This window comes from Panulirus ornatus, chromosome 30 (assembly GCF_036320965.1).
Source record: "Panulirus ornatus isolate Po-2019 chromosome 30, ASM3632096v1, whole genome shotgun sequence".
Taxonomy (NCBI): domain Eukaryota; kingdom Metazoa; phylum Arthropoda; class Malacostraca; order Decapoda; family Palinuridae; genus Panulirus; species Panulirus ornatus.
The window spans coordinates 25,887,613-25,912,317 of record NC_092253.1 but is presented as its reverse complement, the minus strand read 5'-3'; the positions used below and the strand labels follow the sequence as shown (position 1 = coordinate 25,912,317).

At 42.5% G+C, this 24,705-nt stretch overlaps 1 protein-coding gene across 3 annotated transcripts in view; it reads left to right on the top strand.

The window, feature by feature from the left end:
- The window catches only part of LOC139758518 (cytochrome P450 3A11-like), a 58,811-nt gene that overhangs the window by 18,211 nt on the left and 15,895 nt on the right, over positions 1-24,705 (top strand). For 2 of the 3 annotated variants that reach the window (XM_071680037.1, XM_071680035.1), the window contains 2 exons: positions 14,741-14,940; positions 15,343-16,024. In XM_071680037.1, coding sequence (XP_071536138.1) covers positions 14,758-14,940; positions 15,343-16,024 — 865 coding nt within the window. In that variant the 5' untranslated portion in view covers positions 14,741-14,757. Of the gene's footprint in view, positions 1-7,449; positions 7,610-14,740; positions 14,941-15,342; positions 16,025-24,705 lie in introns of those variants that run through there. The other variant, XM_071680036.1, reaches the window with a different exon arrangement.

Below are 24,705 nucleotides of genomic sequence, written 5' to 3'. Positions count from 1 at the left end.
ACTTTACCAAGCTCAGTCACCAGCTTCTGCAGTTCTTCACCCGAATTAGCCACCAGCGCTGTATCATCAGCGAACAACAACTGACTCACTTCCCAAGCCCTCTCATCCACAACAGACTCCATACTTGCCCCTCTCTCCAAAACTCTTGCATTCACCTCCCTAACAACCCCATCCATAAACAAATTAATCATGGAGACATCACGCACCCCAGCCGCAAACCGACATTCACTGAGAACCAATGACTTTCCTCTCTTCCTACTCGTACACATGCCTTACATCCTCGATAAAAACTTTTCACTGTTCTAACAACTCGCCTCCCACACCATATATTCTTAATACCTTCCACAGAGCATCTCTATCAACTCTATCATATGCCTTCTCCAGATGCATAAATGCTACATAAAAATCCATTTGCTTTTCTAAGTATTTCTCACATACATTCTTCAAAGCAAACACCTGATCCACACATCCTCTACCACTTCTGAAACCACACTGCTCTTCCCCAGTCTGATGCTCTGTACATGCCTTCACCCTCTCAATCAATGCCCTCCCATATAATTTTCCAGGAATACTCAGCAAACTTTTACCTTTGAATATATATATATATATATATATATATATATATATATATATATATATATATATATATATATATATATATATATATATATATATATATATATTTTATACTTTGTCGCTTTCTCCCGCGTTTGCGAGGTAGCGCAAGGAAACAGACGAAAGAAATGGCCCAACCCCCCCATACACATGTATATACATACGTCCACACACGCAAATATACATACCTACACAGCTTTCCATGGTTTACCCCAGACGCTTCACATGCCTTGATTCAATCCACTGACAGCACGTCAACCCCGGTATACCACATCGCTCCAATTCACTCTATTCCTTGCCCTCCTTTCACCTTCCTGCATGTTCAGGCCCCGATCACACAAAATCTTTTTCACTCCATCTTTCCACCTCCAATTTGGTCTCCCTCTTCTCCTCGTTCCCTCCACCTCCGACACATATATCCTCTTGGTCAATCTTTCCTCACTCATTCTCTCCATGTGCCCAAACCACTTCAAAACACCCTCTTCTGCTCTCTCAACCACGCTCTTTTTATTTCCACACATCTCTCTTACCCTTACGTTACTCACTCGATCAAACCACCTCACACCACACATTGTCCTCAAACATCTCATTTCCAGCACATCCATCCTCCTGCGCACAACTCTATCCATAGCCCACGCCTCGCAACCATACAACATTGTTGGAACCACTATTCCTTCAAACATACCCATTTTTGCTTTCCGAGATAACGTTCTCGACTTCCACACATTCTTCAAGGCCCCCAGAATTTTCGCCCCCTCCCCCACCCTATGATCCACTTCCGCTTCCATGGTTCCATCCGCTGCCAGATCCACTCCCAGATATCTAAAACACTTCACTTCCTCCAGTTTTTCTCCATTCAAACTCACCTCCCAATTGACTTGACCCTCAACCCTACTGTACCTAATAACCTTGCTCTTATTCACATTTACTCTTAACTTTCTTCTTCCACACACTTTACCAAACTCAGTCACCAGCTTCTGCAGTTTCTCACATGAATCAGCCACCAGCGCTGTATCATCAGCGAACAACAACTGACTCACTTCCCAAGCTCTCTCATCCCCAACAGACTTCATACTTGCCCCTCTTTCCAAAACTCTTGCATTTACCTCCCTAACAACCCCATCCATAAACAAATTAAACAACCATGGAGACATCACACACCCCTGCCGCAAACCTACATTCACTGAGAACCAATCACTTTCCTCTCTTCCTACACTTACACATGCCTTACATCCTCGATAAAAACTTTTCACTGCTTCTAACAACTTTCCTCCCACACCATATATTCTTAATACCTTCCACAGAGCATCTCTCTCTCTCTCTCTCTCTCTCTCTCTCTCTCTCTCTATATATATATATATATATATATATATATATATATATATATATATATATATATATATATTCCTTTGAAGAATGTATGTGAGAAATACTTAGAAAAGTAAATAGATTTGTATGTAGCATTTATGGATCTGGAGAAAGCACATGATAGAGTTGATAGAGATGCTCTGTGGAAGGTATTAAGAATATATGGTGTGGGAGGCAAGTTGTTAGAAGCAGTGAAAAGTTTTTATCGAGGATGTAAGGCATGTGTACGTGTAGGAAGAGAGGAAAGTGATTGGTTCTCAGTGAATGTAGGTTTGCGGTAGGGGTGTGTGATGTCTCCATGGTTGTTTAATTTGTTTATGGATGGGGTTGTTAGGGAGGTAAATGCAAGAGTTTTGGAAAGAGGGGAAAGTATGAAGTCTGTTGGGGATGAGAGAGCTTGGGAAGTGAGTCAGTTGTTGTTCGCTGATGATACAGCGCTGGTGGCTGATTCACGTGAGAAACGGCAGAAGCTGGTGACTGAGTTTGGTAAAGTGTGTGAAAGAAGAAAGTTAAGAGTAAATGTGAATAAGAGCAAGGTTATTAGGTACAGTAGGGTTGAGGGTCAAGTCAATTGGGAGGTGAGTTTGAATGGAGAAAAACTGGAGGAAGTAAAGTGTTTTAGATATCTGGAAGTGGATCTGGCAGCGGATGGAACTATGGAAGCGGAAGTGGATCATAGGGTGGGGGACGGGGCGAAAATCCTGGGAGCCTTGAAGAATGTGTGGAAGTCGAGAACATTATCTCGGAAAGCAAAAATGGGTATGTTTGAAGGAATAGTGGTTCCAACAATGTTGTATGGTTGCGAGGCATGGGCTATGGATAGAGTTGTGCGCAGGGGGATGGATGTGCTGGTAATGAGATGTTTGAGGACAATGTGTGGTGTGAGGTGGTTTGATCGAGTAAGTAACGTAAGGGTAAGAGAGATGTGTGGAAATAAAAAGAGCGTGGTTGAGAGAGCAGAAGAGGGTGTTTTGAAATGGTTTGGGCACATGGAGAGAATGAGTGAGGAAAGATTGACCAAGAGGATATATGTGTCGGAGGTGGAGGGAACGAGGAGAAGTGGGAGACCAAATTGGAGGTGGAAAGATGGAGTGAAAAAGATTTTGTGTGATCGGGGCCTGAACATGCAGGAGGGTGAAAGGAGGGCAAGGAATAGAGTGAATTGGATCGATGTGGTATACCAAGGTTGACGTGCTGTCAGTGGATTGAATCAGGGCATGTGAAGCGTCTGGGGTAAACCATGGAAAGCTGTGTAGGTATGTATATTTGCGTGTGTGGACGTATGTATATACATGTGTATGGGGGTGGGTTGGGCCATTTCTTTCGTCTGTTTCCTTGCGGTACCTCGCAAACGCGGGAGACAGCGACAAAGCAAAAAAAAAAAAATATATATATATATATATATATATATTATATATATATATATATATATATATATATATATATATATATATATATATATATATATATATATATATATATATATATATGTGTACATATATATATATATATATATATATATATATATATATATATATATATATATATATATATATATATATATATATATATATATATATCCCCAGGGATACTTCCCACGTATTCCCTATGTGTCGCAGAAGGCGACTAGAAGGGGAGGGAGCGGGGGGCTGGAAATCGTCCCCTCTCGTTTTCTTTTAATTTTCCAAAAGAAGGAACAGAGAAGGGGGCTAGGTGAGGATGTTCCCTCAAAGGCCCAGTCCTCTGTTCTTGACGCTACCTGGCTGACGCAGGAAATGGCGAATAGTTTGAAATATATATATATATATATATATATATATATATATATATATATATATATATATATATATATATATATATATATATATATATATATATATATATATATTTTTTTTTTTTTTTTTTTTGCTTTGTCGCTGTCTCCCGCGTTTGCGAGGTAGCGCAAGGAAACAGACGAAAGAAATGGCCCAACCCACCCCCATACACATGTATATACATACGTCCACACACGCAAATATACATACCTACACAGCTTTCCATGGTTTACCCCAGACGCTTCACATGCCTTGATTCAATCCACTGACGGCACGTCAACCCCGGTATACCACATCGCTCCAATTCACTCTATTCCTTGCCCTCCTTTCACCCTCCTGCATGTTCAGGCCCCGATCACACAAAATCTTTTTCACTCCATCTTTCCACCTCCAATTTGGTCTCCCTCTTCTCCTCGTTCCCTCCACCTCCGACACATATATTCTCTTGGTCAATCTTTCCTCACTCATTCTCTCCATGTGCCCGAACCATTTCAAAACACCCTCTTCTGCTCTCTCAACCACGCTCTTTTTATTTCCACACATCTCTCTTACCCTTACGTTACTTACTCGATCAAACCACCTCACACAACATATTGTCCTCAAACATCTCATTTCCAGCACATCCATCCTCCTGCGCACAACTCTATCCATAGCCCACATCTCGCAACCATACAACATTGTTGGAACCACTATTCCTTCAAACATACCCATTTTTGCTCTCCGAGATAATGTTCTCGACTTCCACACATTCTTCAAGGCTCCCAGAATTTTCGCCCCCTCCCCCACCCTATGATCCACTTCCGCTTCCATGGTTCCATCCGCTGCCAGATCCACTCCTAGATATCTAAAACACTTCACTTCCTCCAGTTTTTCTCCATTCAAACTCACCTCCCAATTGACTTGACCCTCAACCCTACTGTACCTAATAACCTTGCTCTTATTCACATTTACTCTTAACTTTCTTCTTTCACACACTTTACCAAACTCAGTCACCAGCTACTGCAGTTTCTCACATGAATCAGCCACCAGCGCTGTATCATCAGCGAACAACAACTGACTCACTTCCCAAGCTCTCTCATCCCCAACAGACTTCATACTTGCCCCTCTCTCCAAAACTCTTGCATTCACCTCCCTAACAACCCCATCCATAAACAAATTAAACAACCATGGAGACATCACACACCCCTGCCGCAAACCTACATTCACTGAGAACCAATCACTTTCCTCTCTTCCTACACGTACACATGCTTTACATCCTCGATAAAAACTTTTCACTGCTTCTAACAACTTGCCTCCCACACCATATATTCTTAATACCTTCCACAGAGCATCTCTATCAACTCTATCATATGCCTTCTCCAGATCCATAAATGCTACATACAAATCCATTTGCTTTTCTAAGTATTTCTCACATACATTCTTCAAAGCAAACACCTGATCCACACATCCTCTACCACTTCTGAAACCACACTGCTCTTCCCCAATCTGATGCTCTGTACATGCCTTCACCCTCTCAATCAATATCCTCCCATATAATTTACCAGGAATACTCAACAAACTTATACCTCTGTAATTTGAGCATTCACTCTTATCCCCTTTGCCTTTGTACAATGGCACTATGCACGCATTCCGCCAATCCTCAGGCACCTCACCATGAGTCATACATACATTAAATAACCTTACCAACCAGTCAACAATACAGTCACCCCCTTTTTTAATAAATTCCACTGCAATACCATCCAAACCTGCTGCCTTGCCGGCTTTCATCTTCCGCAAAGCTTTTACTACCTCTTCTCTGTTTACCAAATCATTTTCCCTAACCCTCTCACTTTGCACACCACCTCGACCAAAACACCCTATATCTGCCACTCTATCATCAAACACATTCAACAAACCTTCAAAATACTCACTCCATCTCCTTCTCACATCACCACTACTTGTTATCACCTCCCCATTTGCGCCCTTCACTGAAGTTCCCATTTGCTCCCTTGTCTTACGCACTTTATTTACCTCCTTCCAGAACATCTTTTTATTCTCCCTAAAATTTAATGATACTCTCTCACCCCAACTCTCATTTGCCCTTTTTTCACCTCTTGCACCTTTCTCTTGACCTCCTGTCTCTTTCTTTTATACATCTCCCACTCAATTTCATTTTTTCCCTGCAAAAATCGTCCAAATGCCTCTCTCTTCTCTTTCACTAATACTCTTACTTCTTCATCCCACCACTCACTACCCTTTCTAATCAACCCACCTCCCACTCTTCTCATGCCACAAGCATCTTTTGCGCAATCCATCACTGATTCCCTAAATACATCCCATTCCTCCCCCACTCCCCTTACTTCCATTGTTCTCACCTTTTTCCATTCTGTACTCAGTCTCTCCTGGTACTTCCTCACACAAGTCTCCTTCCCAAGCTCACTTACTCTCACCACCCTCTTCACCCTAACATTCACTCTTCTTTTCTGAAAACCCATACAAATCTTCACCTTAGCCTCCACAAGATAATGATCAGACATCCCTCCAGTTGCACCTCTCAGCACATTAACATCCAAAAGTCTCTCTTTCGCGCGCCTGTCAATTAACACGTAATCCAATAACGCTCTCTGGCCATCTCTCCTACTTACATAAGTATACTTATGTATATCTCACTTTTTAAACCAGGTATTCCCAATCATCAGTCCTTTTTCAGCACATAAATCTATATATATATATATATATATATATATATATATATATATATATATATATATATATATATATATATATATATATATATATATATATATATGAACATGCAGGAGGGTGAAAGGAGGGCAAGGAATAGAGTGAATTGGAGCGATGTGGTATACCGGGGTTGACGTGCTGTCAGTGGATTGAATCAAGGCATGTGAAGCGTCTGGGGTAAACCATGGAAAGCTGTGTAGGTATGTATATTTGCGTGTGTGGACGTATGTATATACATGTGTATGGGGGGGGGGCCATTTCTTTCGTCTGTTTCCTTGCGCTACCTCGCAAACGCGGGAGACAGCGACAAAGTATAGAAAAAAAAAATATATGGCATGTGTACGAGTTGGAAGAGAGGAAAGTGATTGGCTCTCTGTGGATGTCGGTTTGTGGCAGGGGTGCGTGATGTCTCCATGGTTGTTTAATTTGTTTATGGATGGGGTGGTTAGGGAGGTGAATGCAAAAGTTTTGGAGAGAGGGGCAAGTATGCAGTGTGTTGTGGATGAGAGGGCTTGGGAAGTGAGTCAGTTGTTGTTCGCTGATGATATTCGCTGGTTGCTGATTCAGGTGAGAAACTGCAGAAGCTGGTGACTGAGATTGGTCTATGACCTTGAAATACTGTCGATATTCAAGGTCATAGAATTTCGTAAACTTGAGTGTTGACATGACTTCAAGACCAAAGCCGTGATCCCGAATGCTGACAACATATGAAGATCAGAACCTTAACCCTGCTTGCTGACAATATCTTAGATGTACACGTTTATCATAGTGTGCTGACAGAAGGGTAGAACTTGAAACACTTAGTGCTGACGGTATTTCAAGGTCGATGTCTTGACCTATACTCATGATAGGAAAGCAGCACTCATTACGGTCAACAGTGACAAAGAGGCAGTGGCCATCGCTATCACCATGATAGCCAGTGATATAAAGCTGATTGTGCCGATATGTGCTTGATCAGTTGAGGCTTCTGTCATTACATACCTCTTGCTCGTGTGATGCTGTTATGCTTTGGACTACAAACAGTAACAGACTAGTAAATCGGTCCCATGCTGTTGGTGGAAGGCACCAGGAACACAGAGATTAGTGTGGTGAGTATATAGATACACTTAAGGAGAAATGTCTATAGACTCTTACCTGCGACTTAGAAGCGCCAATAATGTCAGACATGGAATTTAAGGCGAGGCTTTTGTTAAGTCTACAATAAACGTCCCTGTGACGTGTTTGCCTATAGTTAGACGTACCTGTGACGTGTTTGCCTATAGTTAGACGTACCTGTGACGTGTTTGCCTATAGTTAGACGTACCTGTGATGTGTTTGCCTATAGTTAGACGTAACTGTGACGTGTTTGCCTATAGTTAGACGTACTTGTGATGTGTTTGCCTATAGTTAGACGTACCTGTGACGTGTTTGCCTTTAGTTAGACGTACCTGTGACGTGTTTGCCTATAGTTAGACGTAACTGTGACGTGTCTGCCCATAGTTAAACGTACCTGTGACATGTCTGCCTATAGTTAAACGTACCTGTGACGTGTCTGCCTGTAGTCAAACGTACTTGTGATATGTCTTTAACGTACTGTAATTAGTTGAAGAAAATGTACACATGTATATACATACGCGTCCACACACGCAAATATAGATGCTACATACAAATCCATTTGCTTTTCTAAGTATTTCTCTCATACATTCTTCAAAGCAAACACCTGATCCACACATCCTCTACCACTTCTGAAACCACACTGCTCTTCCCAATCTGATGCTCTGTACATGCCTTCACCCTCTCAATCAATACCCTCCCATATAATTTATCAGGAATACTCAACAAACTTATACCTCTGTAATTTGAGCACTCACCTTTATCCCCTTTGCCTTTGTACAATGGCACTATGCACGCATTCCGCCAATCCTCAGGCACCTCACCATGAATCATACATACATTAAATAACCTTACCAACCAGTCAACAATACAGTCACCCCCTTTTTTAATAAATTCCACTGCAATACCATCCAAACCTGCTGCCTTGCCGGCTTTCATCCTCCGCAAAGCTTTTACTACCTCTTCTCTGTTTACCAAATCATTTTCCCTAACACTCTCACTTTGCACACCACCTCGACCAAAAGACCCTATATCTGCCACTCTATCATCAAACACATTCAACAAACCTTCAAAATACTCACTCCATCTCCTTCTCACATCACCACTACTTGTTATCACCTCCCCATTAGCCCCCTTCACTGGAGTTCCCATTTGCTCCCTTGTCTTACGCACTTTATTTACCTCCTTCCAGAACATATTTTTATTCTCCCTAAAATTTAATGATACTCTCTCACCCCAACTCTCATTTGCCCTCTTTTTCACCTCTTGCACCTTTCTCTTGACCTCCTGTCTCTTTCTTTTATACATCCCCCACTCATTTGCATTTTTCCCTGCAAAAATCGTCCAAATGCCTCTCTCTTCTCTTTCACTAATACTCTTACTTCTTCATCCCACCACTCACTACCCTTTCTAATCTGCCCACCTTCCACGATTCTCATGCCACAGGCATCTTTTGCGCAAGCTATCACTGCTCCCCTAAATACATCCCATTCCTCCCCTACTCCCCTTACATCCTTTGTTCTCACCTTTTTCCATTCTGTACTCAGTCTCTTCTGGTACTTCCTCACACAAATCTCCTTCCCAAGCTCACTTACTCTCACCACTCTTTTCACCACAACATTCTCTCTTCTTTTCTGAAAACCTCCACAAATCTTCACCTTCGCCTCTACAAGATAATGATCAGACATCCCTCCAGTTGCACCTCTCAACACATTAACATCCAAAAGTCTCTCTTTCGCGCGCCTATCAATTAACACGTAATCCAATAAAGCTCTCAAGCCATCTCTCCTACTTACATACGCATACTTATGTATATCTCTCTTTTTAAACCAGGTATTCCCAATCACTAGTCTTTTTTCAGCACATTAATCTACAAGCTCTTTACCATTTCCATTTACAACACTGAACACTTCATATACATCAATTATTCCCTCAACTGCCACATTCCTCACCTTTGCATTCAAATCACCCATCACTATAATCCGGTCTCGTGCATCAAAACACACTTACTCAGCTGCTCCCAAAACACTTGCCTCTCATGATCTTTCTTCTCATGCCCAGGTGCATATGCACCAATAATCACCCACCTCTCTCCATCAACTTTCAGTTTTACCCATATCAATCTAGAGTTTACTTTCTTACACTCTATCACATACTCCCACCACTCCGGTTTCAGGAGTAGTGCTACTCCTTCCCTTGCTCTTGTCCTCTCACTAACCCCTGACTTTACTCCCAAGACATTCCCAAACCACTCTTCCCTTTTACCCTTGAGCTTCGTTTCACTCAGAGCCAAAACATCCCGGTTCCTTTCCTCAAACATACTACCTATCTCTCCTTTTTTCTCATCTTGGTTACATCCACACACATTTAGACACCCCAATCTGAGCCTTCGAGGAGGAGGAGCACTCCCCGGGTGACTACCTCTTCTGTTTCCCCTTTTAAAAGTTAAAATACAAGGAGGGGAGGGTTTCTGGCCCCCCGTTTCCCGTCTCCCTTTAGTCGCCTTCTACGACACGTGAGGAATGCATGGGAAGTATTCTTTCTCCCCTACCCCCAGGGATTGGCAGAATGCTTGCATAGTGCCATTGTACAAAGGCAAAGGGGATAAAAGTGAGTGCTCAAATTACAGAGGTATAAGATTGTTGAGTATTCCTGGTAAATTATATGGGAGGGTATTGATTGAGAGGGTGAAGGCATGTATAGAGCATCAGATTGGGGAAGAGCAGTGTGGTTTCAGAAGTGGTAGAGGATGTGTGGACCAGGTGTTTGCTTTGAAGAATGTATGTGAGAAATACTTAGAAAAGCAAATGGATTTTTATGTCGCATTTATGCATCTGGAGAAGGCATATGATAGAGTTGACAGAGATGCTCTGTGGAAGGTATTAAGAATATACGGTGTGGGAGACAAGTTGTTAGAAGCAGTGAAAAGTTTTTATCGAGGATGTAAGGCATGTGTACGTGTAGGAAGAGGGGAAATTGATTGATTCCCAGTGAATGTAGGTTTGCGGCAGGGGTGTGTGATGTCTCCATGGTTGTTTGATTTGTTAATGGATGGGGTTGTCAGGGAGGTGAATGCAAGAGTTTTGGAGAAGAGGGGCAAGTATGCAGTCTGTTGTGGATGAAAGAGCTTGGGAAGTGAGTCAGTCGTTGTTCGCTGATGATACAGCGCTGGTGGCTGATTCATGTGAGAAACTGCAGAAGCTGGTGACTGAGTTTGGTAAAGCGTGTGAAAGAAGAAAGTAAATGTGAATAAGAGCAAGATTATTAGGTACAGTAGGGTTGAGGGACTAGTCAACTAGGAGGTAAGTCTGAATGGAGAAAAACTGGTAAAGTGTTTTAGATATATGGGAGTGGATTTGGCAGCGGATGGAACCATGAAAGCGGAAGTGAATCATGAGGTGGGGGAGGTGGCGAAAATTCTGGGAGCCTTGAAGAATGTGTGGAAGTCGAGAACATTATCTCGGAAAGCAAAAATGGGTATGTTTGAAGGAATAGTGGTTCCAACAACGTTATATGGTTGCGAGGCGTGGGCTATGGATAGAGTTGTGCGGAGAAGGGTGGATGTGCTGGAAATGAGATGTTTGAGGACAATATGTGGTGTGAGGTGGTTTGATCGAGTAAGTAATGATAGGGTAAGAGAGATGTGTGGTAATAAAGAGAGTGTGGTTGAGAGAGCAGAAGAGGGTGTTTTGAAATGGTTTGGTCACATGGAGAGAATGTGTGAGGAAAGATTGACCAAGAGGATATTTGTGTCAGAGGTGGAGGGAACGAGAAGTGGGAGACCGAATTGGAGGTGGAAAGATGGAGTGCAAAAGATTTTGAGTGATCGGGACTTGAACATGCAAGAGGGTGAAGGGCGTGCGAGGAATAGAGTGAATTGGAACGATGTGGTATACCGGGGTTGATGTGCTGTCAACGGATTGAATCAGGGCATGTGAAGTGTCTGGGGTAAACCATGGAAAGTTCTGTGGGGCCTGGATGTGGGAAGGGAGCTGTGGTTTCGGTGCATTATTACATGGCAGTTAGAGACTGAGTGTAAGCGAATGGGGCCTTCACATATATGAACAAAGTGCATATGAACGCGCACCTTCATAGAACATACAAATCTTCAACAGCCATGATCGAACCCGGGATCCCTATGCAACAGGCGGGAGCGCTACCGCTAGGCCATGATTGCCCCTAATAGGGAAACGACTATTCGAATACTATGTACTCGAATACCCTTCGTCTCACGTTGGTGAGAAAGGGGGTCTACACCGGTCATTTCCAACGGGGAAATGAAACACAATATATTCCCAAGTGCACTCTCGTGCAATAATCACATCATCAGGGGACATACAAGAAAAAAATATAACGGTCAGTTAATATACAAAGAAGGGACGTAGCAAGGACGCCATTTGGGAAACAAGTGACTATCCGAATGTACGTGCGTTTGAGTCTGGCAACAAGCATATCATAAGCTTATCATATGGACAAGAAGGGGAACTGTTTAAAAATTTTATCAATAATAAAGCTATCCAGTTTGATAGACCTTCACTAATTAAAAGCTTACAATTCTTCGCGTGTTTGATAATAGAAGATTCAAATGATATTTCTTGTGATACAGGAGTTAGAGTTGATAAGTGAGATAGTATTACTCCAGTCAGTACAATAACCATAATTTTTAACATGATTAAACAAGGCATTTGATTCTTGTCCTGTTCTTATACTATATTTACGTAGCTTAAGTCTAACAGAAAGATCCTTACCCGCTGCCCAATATGAACCTTATCACAATTACTTCCTGGCACTTTATACATGCATCCTGCAGAACTTTCTGTCGAGCTCCTGATTAAGATTTTCTTTATAGTATTGTTGTTGCTGAAGGAAACATTTACTTTAAAGGATTTAAGCAACATGGGAAGTAAAGTAAAATTATTATTAAAAGGGAGAACTAAAAGATTCTTGGTGTCAATGGGAGGTTTGGGTTCAGCTCAATGAAATGATTTCTTTGCCAACTTAAGGGGTTTATCAGTGAAAGAGCTAGGATACTTTAACTTGGACCCAATGAAATCTATCATAAACTCATCAACAATAAACTCTGGACCGCAATGCCCTAAGAGACATAGGCTGGAATGATGATTTAACTCTGTGTTGAGCTAAGTAATATTGGATATATGAGCATACATTGGTAGGTTTTCTGTATGTGGTAAACTTAAGTGAAGGGAGTGGGTGGGAGGTGGGATGTATTTAGGGGAGCAGTGGTGGCATGTGGAAGAGATGCACGTGGCATGCAAAAGATGAGAGGTGGGTGGATTAGAAAGGGGAGTGAGTGATGGGATGAAGAAGTAAAGTTGCTAGTGAAAGAGTAAAGAGAGGCATTTGGGCGATACTTACAGGGAAGAAACGCAAATGATTTGGAGATGTATAAGAGAAAGCGACAGGAGGTCAAAAGGAGGTGCAGGTAATTGAAAAAGAAGACAAATGAGAGTTGGGGCGAGAGAGTATCATTAAAATTTAGGAAGAATAAAAAGATGTTTTGGAAGAAGGTAAATAATGTGCGAAATACAAGAGAACAAATGGGAACATCGGTGAAGGGGACAAAAGGGCAAGTGATAACAGATAGTGATGAAGTAAGGAGATGTAGTGACTTTTGAAGGATCGCTAAATATGTTTGATGATAGAGTAGCAGATGTAGGGTGTTTTGGTCGGGATGATATGCGAAGTGGGAGTCACAGAGTGTGTTTGGTGAAGAGAGAAGAGGTAGTTAAAGCCTTGCGTAAGATGAAATATGGCAAGGCGACTGGAGTAGATGGTTATTGCAGTTGAATTTATTAAGGAAGGGGGTGACCATGTTGTTGATTGGTTTGGAAGGGTATTCAGTGTATGTATGGATCATGGAGTGCCTGAGGATTGGTAGAAAATATGTATAGTGCCATAGTATAAAGGAAAAGGGATAAAGGCTAGTGTTCAAACTACAGAGTTATAAGTCTATTGAGCATACCTGGTTAGTTGTATAGGAAGGTACTGATTGAGAGGGTGAAGGCATGTACAGAGCACCAGATTTGGGAGGACCACTGTGGTTTCAGAAGTAGTACAGTTTGTGTGGATCAGGTGTTTGTGAGAAATGATAAGAAAAAGAGATCGATTTGTATGCGGCATTCATAGATCTGGAGAAGGCATATGATAGGGTTGATAGAGATGCTTTGTGGAAGGTCTTAAGAATGTATGGTGTGAGAGGTAAAGTGCAAGAAGCAGTGAGAAGTTTTTACCAAGAATGTAAGGCATGTGTACGTGTAGGAAGAGAAGAGAGTGAATGGTTATCAGTGAAAGTGGTCTGCGGCAGGGGTGTGTGATGTCTCCATGGTTGTTTATTTTGTTTATGGATGAGGTGGTTAGGGAGGTAAATGCAAGAGTCTTGGAAAAATTGGCGAGTATGGAGTCTGTTGGGAATGAGAGGCCCTGGGAAGTGATTCAGTTGATGATACAGCACTAGTGGCTGATTCAAGTGAGAAACTGCATGAGTTGGTGACTGAGTTTGGAAGGGAGTGTGGACTGAGAAAGCTGAGAGCGGACGTGAATAAAGGCAAGATTATTAGGTTCAGCAGGGTTAAGGGCCAAATTAGTTGCGGTGTAAGTTTAAATGGAAAAAATGGGGGTAACTGAAGTGTTTTAGGTATCTGGGAGTGGGTGAAGGTTCTGCGAGCGATGAAGATCGTGTGCAAAACAGAACGTTATCTAGAAGGGAAAAAATGGGTATGCTTGAAGGATAGTAGTTCCAACAATGTTATATGGTTGTGAGGCGTGGGCTATAGATAGGGTTGTGCGGAGGAGGGTGGATGTGTTGGAAAAGAAATATTTGAGGACAATATGTGGTGTGAGGTGGTTTGATCGAGTAAGTAATGAAAGGGTAAGAGAGATGTGTGGTAATAAACAGTGTGGTTGAGAGAGCAGGAGAGGGTGTTTTGAAATGGTTTGGTCACATGGAGAGAATGAGTGAGGAAAGATTGACAAAGAGACATATGTGTCAGAGGTGGAGGGAACGAGGAGACCGAAACTGCAATAACATTGACAGAATGAAATGAGAGAAAAATATCAGTCGATACTTAACCCAGAATGAATGAGACCGTCCATTGGTGCCATTACAGTAGCCGATCTGCAGACGATGGAGTTATCAACGTGGCGGGTGTTGTGGGCGGTGGTAGCGCTGCTCGTGGTCTACTGCTGGAGGAAGTTGTCGTACTGGTCGTCGCGTGGTGTGCCATCCGTTCCTTTCTTGAGGACCATGTTGAAGAACAGTTTCAAGCTCATGATCAGAAAAATACCAGTTTGGAAACTAGAAAATGAGGTAAGATAAGTCCTTTCTCTTTGTGTCATCTACGAATTCGTCCTTTGGCTTTACTTCAATACTTTTTTTTTTCATTTCGTTTTAGACCTGGAAAATATTTCTCATGGGTTAGACATGATTTTGTTAATAAGCTCGGTGCCTTCCAAGCCCAGGTCCATCTTCATCTGTTTCTAAGAATCTTTTTGGCTAATTATTTTTTTTCCTGTGTACTAATCGCTAAATGTCAACATTTTTATCTCATTTATTTGTTTATTTATTTATTTATCTATCCATTTATTTTGGGGGAGAAAGACATATCTTAGAAATATCTGAGTCTCACTTGAAAAAAAAAAAATTCAAGTCTCGATTGTTTACAAATGACAGCCTACGGTGACACTGTGTTATCTTGTGTTCTCTCGGCAGATATATCACGAGTATGGCGGCTCGAACTATGTTGGTATGTACAGTATACAGCTGAAGCCGTCATTGATGGTCAGGGATCCTGACCTGGTGAAGCGCATCATGATCCAGGACTTCGACCACTTCCCCGACCGATTACTCATAGACACCACTGACAAGGACGATTACGTGAAGGAGATGCTGACGATGGTGAACGGCAGCCACTGGAAGAACCTCAGATGCATCATGTCGCCCACCTTCACATCGCGCAAGATGCGGCGCATGTATCCCCTGCTGACAGTCAAGGCCGATAGTCTTATGAAGCACTTCACTCACCTCCACCATACTGCCGCTTACGTCAACATGAAAGCTTCCTTTGCTCACTATGTCATGGACGTCATAGCTACTTGTGCCTTCGGTATCGACTGCAATACCATCGAAAATCAGAATGGAGAATTTTCTCGGAAAGCTGCCGAACTGTTCCAAACGAATGCCCGAGCGTTTATAAAGGGTTTTGCCCTCCTGTTTCTGCCCAAAATTGTCACCTCAGCACTGGGTATAAGATTGGCTTCTCCGGCCATGGACTTCTTCCGTGACGTGATTGTGGAAACGATCAAGTTGCGTGAGGGCCAGGCTCAGCGAGGAGACTTTCTGGATCTGATGCTGGAGCAGCGAGCCAACCAGACTAGCCTGAACCCCAAGTATCGTAAGTTTTGGCCTTCCTCTTATATAATAGCCTAGCCCACCACCAGGAAAATTCAGCAGACGACATAGGTTAGGTTAGCTTAATTTCCCACATTGTAATGACACCGCTGAACAGCTACTGGTGGTAGGGTTATTGAAATTCGGTCAAGGGGGAAAGAAGGTATCAGGAATAACTTTGTTATTATAACCGCTCGTACGGTAAGGGGAGGGTGTTCTGCAGTGGCGGAGCCACATCTCTTTAAAAATTGTATCCCTCTGTACACTGCCAGCCATTGTCGTACTTTTAAAACAGCTTTTTTTTTTTGTCATCTACTCAAGGAAGTTTTTCCTTCACTTGTTGGTATTACCTCTGGTTCTTCTTTCAATGCACCATATTATATATATATATATATATATATATATATATATATATATATATATATATATATATATATATATATATATTATCCCTGGGGATAGGGGAGAAAGAATACTTCCCACGTATTCCCTGCGTGTCGTAGAAGGCGACTAAAAGGGGAGGGAGCGGGGGGCTGGAAATCCTCCCCTCTCATTTTTTTTTAATTTTCCAAAAGAAGGAACAGAGAAGGGGGCCAGGTGAGGATATTCCCCCAACGGCCCAGTCCTCTGTTCTTAACGCTACCTCGCTAACGCGGGAAATGGCGAATAGTTTGAAAATAAAAAATAAATATATATATATATATATATATATATATATATATTAATTTATATATTTTGCTTTGTTTGTCTCCCGCGTTAGCGAGGTAGCGCAAGGAAACAGACGAAAGAATGGCCCAACCCACCCACATACACATGTATATACATACACATCCACACACGCAAATATACATACCTATACATCTCAACGTATACATATATATACACACACAGACATATACATATATACACATGCACATGATTCATACAGTCTGCCTTTAATCATTCCCATCGCCACCCCGCCACACATGAAAATAACCACCCCCTCCCCCTAAATGTGCACGAGGTAGCGCTAGGAAAAGACAACAAAGGCCCCATTCGTTCACATTCAGTCTCTAGCTGTCATGTAATAATACACTGAAACCACAGCTCCCTTTCCACATCCATGCCCCACAGAACTTTCCATGGTTTACCCCAGATGCTTCACATGCCCTGGTTCAATCCATTGACAGCACGTCGACCCCGGTATACCACATCATTCCAATTCCCTCTATTCCTTTCACGCCTTTCCCCCTCCTGCATGTTCAGGCCCCGATCACTCAAAATCTTTTTCACTCCATCTTTCCACCTCCAATATGGTCTCCCACTTCTCGTTCCCTCTATCTCTGACACATATATCCTCTTGGTCAATCTTTCCTCACTCATTCTCTCCATGTGACCAAACCATTTCAAAACACCCTCTTCTGCTCTCTCAACCACACTATTTTTATTACCACACATCTCTCTTACCCTATCATTACTTACTCGATCAAACCACCTCACACCACATATTGCCCTCAAACATCTCATTTCCAGCACATCCACCCTCCTTCGCACAACTCTATCTATAGCCCACGCCTCGCAACCATATAACATTGTTGGAACCACTGTTCCTTCAAACATACCCATTTTTGCTTTTCGAGATAATGTTCTCGACTTATACACATTCTTTAACGCTCCCAGAAATTTCGCCCCCTTCCCTCACCCTATGATTCACTTCCGCTTCCATAGTTCCATCCGCTGTCAAATCCACTCCCAGATATCTAAATCACTCCACTTCCTCCAGTTTTTCTCCATTCAAACTTACCTCCCACTTCACTTGTCCCTCAACAATACTGTACCGAATAACCTTGCTCTTGTTCACATTTACTCTCAACTTTCTTCTTTCACACACTTTACCAAACTTAGACACCAGCTTCTGCAGTTTCTCACACGAATCAGCCACCAGCGCTGTATAATCAGCGAACAACGACTGACTCACTTCCCAAGCTCTTTCATCCCCAACAGACTGCATACTTGCCCCTCTTTCCAAAACTCTTGCATTTACCTCCCTAACAACCCCATCCATAAACAAATTAAACAACCATGGAGACATCACACACCCCTGCCGCAAACCTACATTCACTGAGAACCAGTCACTTTCCTCTCTTTCTACACGTACACATGCCTCACATCTTCGATAAAAGCTTTTCACTGTTTCTAACAACTTGCCTCCAGCACCATATATTCTTAATACCTTCCACAGAGCATCTCTATCAACTCTATCCTATGCCTTCTCCAGATCCATAAATGCTACATACAAATCCATTTGCTTCTCTAAGTATTTCTCACATACATTCTTCAAAGCAAACACCTGATCCACACATCCTCTACCACTTCTGAAACCACACTGCTCTTCCCCAATCTGATGCTCTGTACATGCCTTCACCCTCTCAATCAATACCCTCCCTATAATCTCCCAGGAATGCTCAACAAACTTATACCTCTGTAATTTGAGCACTCACTCTTATCCCCTTTGCCTTTGTACAATGGCCCCATGCAAGTATTCCGCCAATCCTCAGGCACCTCACCATGAGTCATACATACATTAAATAACCTTACCAACCAGTCAACAATACAGTCACACCCGTTTTTAATAAATTCCACTGCAATGCCATCCAAACCCGCTGCCTTGCCGGCTTTCATCTTCCGCAAAACTTTTACTACTTATTCTCTGTTTACCAAATCATTTTCCCTAACCCTCTCACTTTGCACACCACCTCGACCAAAATACCCTATATCTGCCACTCTATCATCAAACACATTCAACAAACCTTCAAAATACTCACTCCATCTCCTTCTTACATCACCACTACTTGCTATCACCTCCCCACTTGCCCTCTCACTGAAGTTCCCATTTGTTGCCTTGTCTTACGCTCTTTATTTACCTCCTTCCAAAACATCTTTTTATTCTCCCTAAAATTTGATGATACTCTCACCCCACCTCTCATTTGTCCTCTTTTTCACCTCTCGCACCCTTCTCTTGACCTCCTGCCACTTTGTTTTATACATCTCCCACTCACTTACATTATTTCCCTGCAAAAATCATCCAAATGCCTCTCTCTTCTCTTTCACTAATAATCTTACTTCCTCCCACCACTCACTACCCTTTCTAATCTGCCTACCTCCTACGCTTCTCATGCCATAAGCATCTTTTGTGCTAGTCATCGCTGCTTCCCTAAATACATCCCATTTCTACCCCACTCCCCTTACGTCCTTTGTTCTCACCGTTTTCCATTCTGTAGTCAGTCTCTCCTGGTACTTCCTCGCACAAGTCTCCTTCCCAAGTTCACTTACTCTCACCACTCTTTTCACCCCAACATTCTCTCTTCTTTTCTAAAAACCTCTACAAATCTTCACCTTCGCCTCCACAAGATAATGACTAGACATCCCTCTGGTTGCACCTCTCAGCACATTAACATACAAAAGTCTCTCTTTCACGCGCCTATCAATTAACACGTAATCCAATAACGCTCTCTGGCCATCTCTCCTACTTACATGCGTATACTTATGTATATCTCGCTTTTTAAACCAGGTATTCCCAATCACCAGTCCTTTTTCAGCACATGAATCTACAAACTCTTCACCATTTCCATTTAAAACACTTTGTCGCTGTCTCCTGCGTTAGCGGGGTAGCGCAAGGAAACAGACGAAAAAATGGCCCAACCCACCCACATACACATGTATATACATACACGTCCACACACGGACATATACATACCTAAACATCTCAACGTATACATATATATACACACAGACATATACATATATACACATATACATAATTCATACTGTCTGCCCTTATTCATTACCGTCGCCACCCCGCCACACATGAAATGACAACCCCTTCCCCCGCATGTGCGCGAGGTAGCGCTAGAAAAGACAACAAAGGCCACATTCGTTCTCACTCAGTCTCTAGCTGTCATGTATAATGCACCGAAACCACAGCTTCACATGCCCTGGTTCAATCCATTGACAGCACGTCCACCCCGGTATACCACATCGTTCCAATTCAATCTATTCCTTGCACAACTTTCACCCACCTGCATGTTCAGGCCCCGATCACTCAAAATCTTTTTCACTCCGTCATTCCACCCCCAATTTGGTCTCCCACTTCTCCTCGTTCCCTCCACCTCTGACACATTATCCTCTTTTTCAATCTTGCCTCACTCATTCTCTCCATGTGACCAAACCATTTCAAAACACCCTCTTCTGCTCTCTCAACCACACTATTTTCATTACCACACATCTCTCATACCCTTTCATTACTTACTCGATCAGACCACCTCACACCACATATTGTCTTCAAACATCTCATTTCCAGCACATCCACCCTCCCCTGCACAACTCTATCTATAGCCCACGCCTCGCACCCATATAACATTGTTGGAACCTTTATTCCTTCAAACATACCTATTTTTGCTTTCCGAGATAGCGTTCTCACCAAACATACATTTTTCAACGCTCCCAGAACTTTCGCCCCCTCCCCCACCCTGCGACTCACTTCTTCCATGGTTCCATCCGCTGCCAAATCCACTCCCAGATATCTGAAACACTTCACTTCCTCCAGTTTTTCTCCATTCAAACCTACCTCCCAATGGACTTGTCCCTCAACCCTACTGTACCTAATAACCTTGCTCTTATTCACATTTACTCTCAACTTTCTTCTTTCTCACACTTTACCAAACTCAGTCACCAGCTTCTCTGCAGTTTCTCACTCGAATCAGCCACCAGCGCTGTATTATCAGCGAACAACAACTGACTCACTTCCCAAGCTCTCTCACCCACACAGACTGCATACTTGCCCCTCTCTCCAAAACTCATGCATTCACCTCCCAAACAATCCCATCCATAAACAAATTATACTGCCATGGAGACATCACATACCCCTGCCGCAAACCGACATTCACTGACAACCAATCACTTTCCATTCTTCGTACTCGTGCACATGCCTTACATCCTCGATAAAAACTTTTCACTACTTCTAACAACTTGCCTCCCACACCATATATTCTTAATACATTCCACAGAGCAACTCTATCAACTCTATCATATGCCTTTTCCAGATCCATAAATGCTACATACAAATCCATTTGCTTTTCTAAGTATTTCTCTCATACATTCTTCAAAGCAAACACCTGATCCACACATCCTCTACCGCTTCTGAAACCACACTGACCTTCCCCAATCTGATGCTCTGCACATGCCTTCACCCTCTCAGTCAATACCCTCCCATATGATTTCCCAGGGATACTCAACAAACTTATACCTATATGATTTGAACACTCACCTTTATCCCCTTTGCCTTTGTACAATGGCACTATGCAAGCATTCTTCAGGCACCTCACCATGAGTCATACATACAATTAGATAACCTTACCGACCAGTCAACGACACAATTACCCCTTATTTTCAATAAATTCCACTGCAGTACCATCCAAATTCGCTACCTTGCCGGCTTTCAGCTTCCAGAGAGCTTTTACTACCTCTTCTCTGTTTATCAAATCATTTTCCCTAACCCTCTCACTTTGCACACCACCTCGACCAAAACACCCTATATCTGCCACTTTATCATCACACACATTCAACAAACCTTCAAAATACTCACTCCATCTCCTTCTCACATCACCACTGCTTGTTATCACCTCCCCATTAGCCCCCTTCACTGAAGTTCCCAATAATTCCCTTGTCTTACACACTTAATTTACCTCCTTTCAAAACATCTTTTTACTCTCCCTAAAATTTGATGATACTCTCTCACCCCAACTCTCATTTGCCCTCTTTTTCACCTCTTGCACCTTTCTCTTGACCTCCTGCTTCTTTCTTTTATACATACCCCAGTCATTTGCATTATTTCCCTGCAAAATCGTTTAAGTGCCTCACTCTTCTCTTTCACTAATAATCTTACTTCTTCATTTCTCCACTTACTACCCTTTCTAATCTGCCCACCTCCCACGATTCTCATGCCACAAGCATCTTTTGCGCAAGCTATCACTGCTTCCCTAAATACATCCCATTCCTTCCCCACTCCCCTTACCTCCTTTGCTCTCACCTTTTTCCATTCTGCACTCAGTCTCTCCTGGTACTTCCTCACACATGTCTCCCTCCCAAGTTCACTTACTCTCACCACTCTCTTCACCCCCAACATTCTCTCTTCTTTTCTAAAACCCTCTACAAATCTATATATATTTATCTATATTTATTATACTTTGTCGCTGTCTCCCGCATTAGCGAGGTAGTGCAAGGAAACAGACGAAAGAATGGCCGAACCCACCAAAATACACATGTATATATGTAAACGCCCACTCATGCACATATACATACCTATACATTTCCACGTATACATACATATACATACACAGACATATACATAAATACAAATGTACATATTCATAGTTGCTGCCTTCATAAATTCCCGTCGCCACCCCGCCACACATTAAAAAAAAAAAAAAAATCCCCCGCACGAGGTAGCGCTAGGAATAGACAAGAAAGGCCACATTCGTTCACACTCAGTCTCTAGTTGTCATGTCTAATGCACCGAAACCACAGCTCCCTTTCCACATCCAGGCCCCACAAAACTTTCCATGGTTTACCCAAGACGTTTCACATGCCCTGGTTCAATCCATTGACAGCACGTCCACCCCGGTATACCACATCGTTCCAATTCACTCTATTCCGTGCACGCCTTTCACCTTCCTGCATGTTCAGGCCCCGATCGCTCAAAATCTGTTTCATTCTATCCTTCCACCTCCAATTTGGTCTCCCACTTCTTGTTCCCTCCATCTCTGACACATACATCCTCTTTGCCAACCTTTCCTCACTCATTCCCTTCATATGTCCAATCCATTTCAACACACTCTCTTCTGCTCTCTCAACCACACTCTTTTAATTTCCACACATTTCTCTTACTCTTTCATTACTTACTCGATCAAACCACCTCACACCACATTCTTCTCAAACATTTCATATCCAACACATCTACCCCCTCTTCCTCCGTACAACCATATCTATAGCCCATGCATCGCAACCATATAACATTGTTGGAACCACTATTCCTTCAAACATACTCATTTTTGCTCTTCGAGATAACGTTCTCTCTTTTCATACATTCTTTATCGCTCCCAGAATCTTCGCCCCCTCCCACAACCTGTGACTTACTTCCGCAGATTAGAAAGGGTAGTGAGTGGTGAGATGAAGAAGTAAACATGTTAGTGAAAGAGAAAAGAGAGGCGTTTGGACGACACTTACAAGGAAGGAGTGCAAATGACTGGGAGATATATAAAAGAAAGCGGCAGGAGGTCAAGAGGAAAGTGCAAGGGTTGAATAAGGGCAAATGGGAGCTGGGGTGAGAGAGTATCATTGAACCTTAGGGAGGATATAATGATGTTTCGGAAGGAGGTAAATAAAGTGCATAAGACAAGAGAACAAATGGCAACATTGGTTAAGGGGGCAAGGGGGGGGGGGGATAACAGGTAGTGATGGAAGTGAGAAAATGGAGTATTTTGAAGGTTTGTTGAATGTGTTTGATGATAGAGTGGCAGATATAGGGTGTTTTGGTCGGGATGGTGTGCGAAGTGAGAGGGTCAGGGAAAATTGTTTGGTTAAGAGAGAAGAGGTAGTGTAAGCTTTGCGGAAGATGAAATCCATCAAGGCAGTGGGTTCGGATGGTATTGCAGTTGCATTTATTGAGACAGGTGATGACTGTTGGTGATTGGTTGCTAAGGATATTCAGTGTGTATGAATCATGGTGAAGTGCCTGTGGATTGACGGAATTCATGCATAGTGCCATTGTACAAAGGCAAAGGGGATAAGGTTAATTGTTCAAACTACAGACGCATAATTTTGTTGAGTATTTCTGGGAAATTATATGGGAGGGTATTGATTGAGAGGGTAAAGGCATGTATAGAGCATCAGATTGGGGGAGAGCAGTGTGGTTTCAGAAGTGGTAGAGGATGTGTGGATCAGGTGTTTGCTTTGAAGAATGTATGTGAGAAATACTTAGAAAAGCAAATTTATTTGTATGTAGCATTTATGGATCTGGAGAAGGCATATGATAGGGTTGATAGAGATGCTCTGTGGAAGGTATCAAGAGTATATGGTGTAGGAGGTAAGCTGCTAGAAGCAGAGAAATGTTTTTACCAAGGATGTAAGGCATGTGCACTAGTAGGAAAAGAGGAAAGTGATTGGTTCCCAGTGAATGTCGGTCTGCGGCAGGAGTGTGTGATGCCCCCATGGCTGTTTGTTTATTGATGAGGTGTTTAGGAAGGTGGATGCAAGAGCTTTGGAGAGAGGGGCAAGTATGCAGTCTGTTGTGGATGAGAGGGCCTGGGAAGTGAGTCAGTTGTTCGCCGATGATACAGCGCTGGTGGCTGATTCGAGTGAGAAACTGCAGAAGTTGGTGGCTGAGTTTGGAAAAGTGTGAAAGGAGAAAGTTGAGAGTAAATGTGAATAAGTACAAGGTTTTTAGGTTCAGCAGGGTTGAGGGACAACTTAGTTGGGATGTAAGTTTGAATTGGAAAAAAACATGGAAGTGAAGTATTTTAGATATCTGGGTGCGGACTAGCAGCGAATGAAGCCATAGAAGCGGAAGTGAGTATATGCTTATTGTTCACATGAGAAATAAGCTAATGCTTCACTTATCGTAAGACTTCATGAGTAAGTACATGATTT